This window comes from Arachis hypogaea, chromosome 6 (genome assembly GCF_003086295.3).
Source record: "Arachis hypogaea cultivar Tifrunner chromosome 6, arahy.Tifrunner.gnm2.J5K5, whole genome shotgun sequence".
Classification (NCBI taxonomy): domain Eukaryota; kingdom Viridiplantae; phylum Streptophyta; class Magnoliopsida; order Fabales; family Fabaceae; genus Arachis; species Arachis hypogaea.
In genome coordinates this window covers 9,749,657-9,756,684 of record NC_092041.1, presented here as the reverse complement: position 1 = coordinate 9,756,684, position 7,028 = coordinate 9,749,657, and the positions used below count along the sequence as shown (strand labels likewise).

The following is a 7,028-nucleotide window of genomic DNA, read 5'->3' as shown; positions in this document are numbered from 1 at the left end:
TCGTTTTAAATTTTAAATAACGAATATTAAAATTAATTATTAGTAATAAATCAAACTCTTTCACATGAAAACAATAACTAAAAATCTTATTATTTGATTTTTTTTCTATGGAGACCCTGGTCTTCTTAGTCAACGGGGACTTTTGTGCCTATGATCTTTTTGGTAAAAGTAGTTTGATTTTATAAATCTTTTGTGTTATAATTTATAATGTCGGGACAAAATCGACATAGTTTTAAAAGATTTATATTCCTGTAATGTAATTACGGGTAAAAATATTAGTTATAAAAATAAATTAAAATCAAAAGTTAAAACTTAAAATGCATGTCTTCACAAATATATTAATAATGCTACGTCAGTAAAAATAATTATTTTATATATTAATTACATGAATGGTTATTAAAAAAAGGATATAATAAAATAATTGTGAAAAATATTTTACAATATTAATGTATCAAAATTAAATTATAAAAGTAAATAAGTACGATATTATTATTGAAGAGTAAAAATAATGTTTTACATTATCTGAATTTAATTGTTATATACTATTATGAGTGCTCCCAAATTCGAACCACATTGGTGTAAAAATATTTAAAATAGAGTGAACTATCAATTCAATTTTTATCTATTTTTTAGAATTATAACAGGTATTTTTCGTCAACTCTGAACGGAAAATGATGACGAGTCAAGTTCAAAATGGACATAGATCTAATTGTCTCTAAATTCAAATTAGTTAGAGATTTATTTGTCCTTATTCTTTAAACAATATCTTTTTTAAATTATTTTTTATTCATTATATTAATATTTTTTAATAAATTATTGAATATATGGTATAATATGTACAAACTAATTAATAAATTACTCAAATTTAAAAATATTATTTCTTATGAAACTAAATAAATAATTCATAAATATAATTTTTAAATATATAAATATTAAAAATTAAAATACAACTAATACATTAATAATAATAATAATCACCCTATAATATACTATCACTGCAAGAGAGGCGTGATTTTGCGGCAGTTTTTTTCATGATTAGCGACGGCGGCGGTTTAAACCGTCGCAAAATCAAATGCCGGCGGCTAAGGAAAACGGCGCGGTTGTTGGCGCGGAGATTAGGTTTTGCGGCGGTTTCCAACAACTGCTGGTATAACCGCCGTTAAATTAGTATTTTGCGGCATCCAATTTAAAAACCGCCTCTAAGAGAGAGTGCTAGGATTTTGCACGTTTACCTGCGGTCTGTAACCGCCGCTATTTAACACGGTTTTTTAAAGTTTGTGATTGTTTGGCGCGGTTTTAAAACTGCCGCTAATTTCAATACAAATTAAAAAAAAACGAATAGATTTTCCTTTCAAAAAATGCTGATTTTTTTGTTTAATTTTAAAGATACATTTTTTGGTTTTTTTAATACCATAAATCTTAATATTTTTCATTTATTAAATCTAAACTTGTGACAAAAACAACAAAATTAACTGAAAAACAAAATATATTTATCATCTTTGTTGCCATGTCTTGCCTTGAAACTGCCAAAGATACATTGGTGGCAGCATCTTTAAAAAAATCAAAATTCTCTAAGAATAAAATTATCAACTACTACATAAACATGTTAATAGTGTCTCCAACAAAGAAACCAACCTTCCACCCACACCTCCTTTTACAGTCAATACATAAATCAGCTTTGCTCTCCCGGTAAACCTGAAGTGTAGAAAGAATATGAAGTCATTTTAATTCTTTAAAATGCAAATTGAATTGAGAATTGAAATCTTAGATACAATGATGGTGATGATGACTTACTTGAATCAAATCTATGTAGTTCATTCTGTACAGGCGGTGATCCCCTGAAAGCATCAATACATCCTCAATGTTCTTTGCTCTTGGATCCTACAACAAATAAACATTGTCATTAATTAAAAAATGGAACTAACAACACTTTGTATACCATATGTCAACAGAACAACATATATAGCACGATACAAAGTTTTATATTCTCTGTCAACAAGCAAGCAATTAGACTAAATAAAGCACATGATATGAAATAGCATCAGCAGTACCCTGAAACCAACTTTGACCCTCCTGACCTAGAACTTGAGTGGCTGCAAGAACCTGAAAACAGAACAAGAGCTCCCTTCATTTGCATTCTCCTTCAAATTCAAGACATTTCCTCTAATCTCCTTTCCTTCATCCCCACCCATTATTCTCTTAATAACTCTCTTTAACGACCAAACTAATAAGTTTAGGGGAAGAGAAAACAAACAGTAACAGCGCCTATAAATACCACAAATTGAATAGCATACTATTTCTTATAATCTGAAAAGTAAGAATATCATTTTAGTACATGAAAACTCATCAGGTTTTCTTTTATGTTCAGAGGATAGAAGAATTTTTACAAAAAAGTTTAACATAACTAGTGTAAGCACAGGCATAAAAAAAAAATTTATCTTCTAAATAAATTCTGTACCAGTTCTTGCTGAGGTTTTTTATTTTGATCAATAATAGAATTCCTCTCCTCGGTGATCTTCGAAATAAGATCCCTTGCCTGAAGTAATAAGTCTGGTTTAGATAGTAGAGATAATATGGTATTAATTATGAGTCTCATATAAGATAAAGCTAGTTTAAGTGTAGAATTATTAAGTGTTTATAATATACCACAGAGGTAATAAAGTAATTAATAATAAGTTATTTTGTTATAAATTTTATTCATATAACATAAATAATATATAAACATTCTAGTTATTAATAAAAGATATTTTTATTAATAATTAGATAGAATATTTACTTTAGATTCAATCAATAAAACACACTTCATCCAGTTTACATCTTGGCCAAATTATCTCTCTTTTTTCTATTCTTTCTTTTTCGATTCTGCAAATTCTGCAGATTATGCTTCATGATCAAGAAGTTTTCACTTTGAAAATCTTCTTTTCTTTTTCCATAGTAGTCTAATAATAATAATAATAATAATAATAATAATAATAATAATAATCTCTCCCTCATACACTATTAATCAAATAGAACACCAAAATAGTATATGTCTATCTTTGTATCTGTCTCCCTAACGTAATAATAAGATCACAGATATCCAACTATAAGATAAATGACAGCAAATTCTCCTAAAAATAAGTGAAATATGCATAAACATTCCTTAATTATTGACATTTATACTAATCACTCCTTCAATCTTGAGGAGATTAGTGTCATATTTTACAAAATATAAAAATATCATAGGTAGTATAACCTAAATTTCAGGAAAAATTAGTATATACCTCTACAAATAAGGTGTTTTTCATAATACTAATACCATAGAAGAAATTAGTGTAATTTACCCTTCATAAAACCCCTGCATCTTTTCAAGTCAATATCCAAATTATACTACTTTGACTATAATACCTAATAATTAGTCTTTTCTGGTCTAAAGAAAAATAACATTATATCCTCATTTTACAATTTACGTACAAAAGTTACAAGAAGTTGAAGACAATTTTCAATGAATACATAAAGCATTATTTGTCTTTATGGTAATTATTACCAATTACATGCGGGCAACATATGAGTTTGCTTGGGTCACATATCTAACCTATCTATATGGATTATGTGCCTTTGATTTCTTTGCTATTTGTAAATACTTCACCTATACTAACAAATGGCTTCTTAGAACTGTTTATCACTAGAGAGTACAAAATAACCCAAAATATATGATAGGTTAAGTATTAGTCTCTACTTCAAAATATCTGTCAATTTCGACAAAGAGAAAGTTTAAAATATCAATGTATTATTCAGATACGTTGATTTTATATTTTGCCACTTTATTCAAATAGAGTAATTGACAATTACTTTGAAACAAAATGAGTAATAAAAGGGGAATTTACTGTGAATGTCTGATCATCAAATCATAGAAGACTATACAAAACAATTTGAATTTAATTTCATATGGACAGCTACCATTTAATTTCATGATCAATAATACACTAGTGAGTTATGAAAATCATCTGAAAAATCAGGCACAATGTTCAACCAACACCTTTTCTTTTTTTCATTAAAATAAGTAAATAAATTTTCAAACGTGTATTTATACTTGAAAGTAAATATAGAGAAAATATAACTTCAAAGGATCATCCACATTTTACCTGAAGCCTTAAAGCATGATACATTGGTATATCAAAGGTCATGCTAACAGGCCCTGCCTCCTTCATGATATTTTCTGCATTTCCAACAAAACAGAGCCTCTGGAAAACTAAAAATATCACTCCATTTTGATGCGCTTGATCTTTATTTCTCTCTAATTTAAACATTAGTATGATAATATTCTTTCATTCCAAAAAAATGTCGACTAAGATAGTAGATAATAACAACTGATTAACCAGAAAATCGGTGGATATGGCACTGATTAATCTAATCTAAGAAATTATTCTATATAAAAACCCTGCACCTAGTCCTGCTGGACAATGAGAGAGGATGGTTAGGAGACAACAAGTGTGGCCAAAACTAACTATTGGTATGCGATTAAGAAGATAACGGTTAACGTGGACAGATTTGAATTCTGAAACCAAAAGGAAAACAGCACAAGCTTGAACAAGGGGTTTTGTACATACTAGAAATCTAAATGAAGAAGCTAATCGGTAATGGACCTACCGGCAACGGAAAGCGCGATGCAGCTGGTACTGACGGGCGGAGGGGAACGGCGGCAAAGATTGGCACGCGGAGGTGTGTTTTGCACCTCTGCCCCTTTTGTGTTCGCGCGAGGAAGATAAGAAGTGCGAATCTAATTCTTGACTGTATATACCCAAATCAAGAAGAATAAGATCAATTTAAGCCAAATTGAAAAGTGAAACCAAAAAGAAAACTCAACCAAATTAAAAGAGGGCTTAGCAAACCTAGGTTTCGGACCAGTGTTAGAGGGAGGAAAAGCGGCTCAGTGATGGACACAGCAATAGGAAGGAGGAGACTACTGGAATTGACTGAGGGAAGCATCACGGCGGCAAGGACTCCCAGAGAAGTGGTTCGCCCCTTGCACAATTGACTTCACGCGAAAAAGATTTTATGAACACATTAGGTTAATTTGTTATATATATCACTGTGTTGCTTTCCAGCGGTTAGAACATGTCACCGCCGCTATGCTATTTAATTTTGGTGCAGTTGTCAAACCGCTATCCAGTCAATCTGTGGCGGATTTGTAAACGGTCGCTAATTTTCTGCCGTCATCCTCAGTATCTGTTGTCTTTGCATTAAAATACACTATGAGTAGACTACTAATATATATATATATATTATAAAATCCATTTATAAACTCAATAAACTCAAAGTATCAATAATATTATTAATCTATTAATAATACATATTATCATAAAATTAAAAATCGATAAAAATTTATCAATATAAAAATAGTGTATATATATAAAATCATAATACTAATAGTATATCATAGAATTATTATTATTATTAACGTATTAATCATATTTTAATATTTTTTATTTATATATTTAAAAATTATTTATTTAGTTTCATAATAAATGATATATTTAAATTTGAAATTTATTAATTAGTTTATGCTTATTATACCATATATTCAATAATTTATAAAAAAATATTAATATAATGAATAAAAAATAATTTAAAAAGAATATTATTTAAAGAATAAGGACAAATAAACTCCTAACCAATTTAAATTTAGAGACAATTAAGCCCCGTCCATTTTTGAAACTGACACGTCAGCATTTTTCATTCAGGGTTGACGGTAAAACACCCATAGGGACTACATTGTGTCACGGAAGTAGAAGAACAGGGATCGAAGTGGATCGTTTTTATCTTGAGGGGTCGCGTCGTCATTTTGAGAAATAGACGGAGATCGAGTTGATAGTTCATTCTGTAAAAATACTTAATCACTGGTATTAGTAGGTTCCAACCAATATTTATTTATAAACACATTAGTGGATATAATTTTAAGGATAGTTTTTATATTTTTTTATTATTAACATATTAAATGATACCCTACAAAAAGGAGATCTCTGAGATACACTTAAACTTTTGTTCAACCTAATTGATAAGACTTTCTTTTTCATGATTGAAGTCCAAATTTTTTATAATCCACATTTTTTACCTTCTTATAAAGTTAAGAACATGATCGTTGATGTGGACCTCATAAATAAATTTAAAGCGGCTCACTTTATTCAAATTATGGATGCAATTACAATTATAATTTCTATTAGAAATGAATTATGTTTTTTATTCCTTCATCGTTGAAAATATTTAATTTATATAAAATAATTAATTACAATCTTCGAATATTGACTATATTGATGGTTTGCTTTCAACCTCAAAGACATCTTTAGTCATTGAGAAGAGAAAATAAAAAGTGCAAATATTAATTATTCAAAAAATAAATTTTTAAATTATAATTAATCTTTATTCTTATTATGGTTATAGTAAAGTTTTAAAATTAACAATTTGCTTATTACAACTACTGATGACCTTCTCTCTCATTTGATAGAGTTTGCATATTTAAATTTGTTATAAAACAGGTCAAATTATATGTATTTTTAAAGTAGGACAATTCTAGCACCCACATTTAAGAGTATCGAGAAGGTAAACGATTTCGTATTGACAGTTTTTCTAGAGATGAAAAAGGAATATCTAAATTCTAATACAACATGTCAGGCTGATGAGAATGAAGATGTACAATAAGAGTGGTTTATGCCAAAGTTTCTAAATAACATCAAATGTTCAAGAATGAATTTGATCCCTTCAAATTTAGGGTTGCTATTTAAGTTTCAATAGAGACAATTTCTGTTGACAGTGTGCTTGGCAATGAATATCAACAAGAATAGTTATTATCATATATAGGGCATTACTTGTCAAAATAAGTATTCAACCTTGAACAACTTTGCGTTGCTTTGTCAAAAGTTAAAAGTTGTAATGTAAGACCCAGAATTTTCGAAAAATATTATTATGAGTTAATTTCAATTTATATATTCATTAAAGACTTTATTTTTAGAAATTATTTTATTAAAAGTAATTAAATTAAGTTTTGATAA

General features: G+C 28.4%; 1 protein-coding gene across 6 annotated transcripts; it reads right to left on the bottom strand.

Annotated features, from left to right (window-relative positions):
* Positions 1-1,468: 1,468 nt before the first annotated feature.
* On the bottom strand, positions 1,469-5,135 carry LOC112695886 (uncharacterized). Of its 6 annotated transcripts, XR_003150605.3 has the most exons (7): positions 4,885-5,135; positions 4,630-4,770; positions 4,125-4,223; positions 2,459-2,536; positions 2,052-2,103; positions 1,795-1,881; positions 1,469-1,695 (listed from the first exon to the last, which is right to left on the bottom strand). XR_003150605.3 is itself a non-coding variant. In XM_025748412.3 (6 exons), exons 1-6 carry the CDS (start codon positions 4,966-4,968, stop codon positions 1,594-1,596), a joined length of 591 nt encoding a protein of 196 aa, XP_025604197.1. In that variant the 5' UTR covers positions 4,969-5,135; the 3' UTR covers positions 1,469-1,593. The 6 variants fall into 6 exon arrangements, 3 of the variants coding, with proteins under 3 accessions (XP_025604197.1, XP_025604199.1, XP_072052799.1); XM_025748412.3 differs by lacking the exon at positions 2,052-2,103; XM_025748414.3 differs by lacking the exons at positions 2,052-2,103; positions 4,125-4,223.
* Between the last annotated feature and the right edge of the window lie 1,893 nt (positions 5,136-7,028).

What these genes read in the sequence shown, in the direction of transcription:
- LOC112695886 (XM_025748412.3), bottom strand. Translation starts at nt 4,968, where the DNA reads ATGCTTCCCTCAGTCAATTCCAGTAGTCTCCTCCTTCCTATTGCTGTG. An exon ending in CATCGCGCTTTCCGTTGCCG is followed by an intron (nt 4,224 to 4,629) that starts GTAGGTCCATTA and finishes TTAGTTTTCCAG; the next exon opens with AGGCTCTGTTTTGTTGGAAA. An exon ending in ATCATGCTTTAAGGCTTCAG is followed by an intron (nt 2,537 to 4,124) that starts GTAAAATGTGGA and finishes TTATTACTTCAG; the next exon opens with GCAAGGGATCTTATTTCGAA.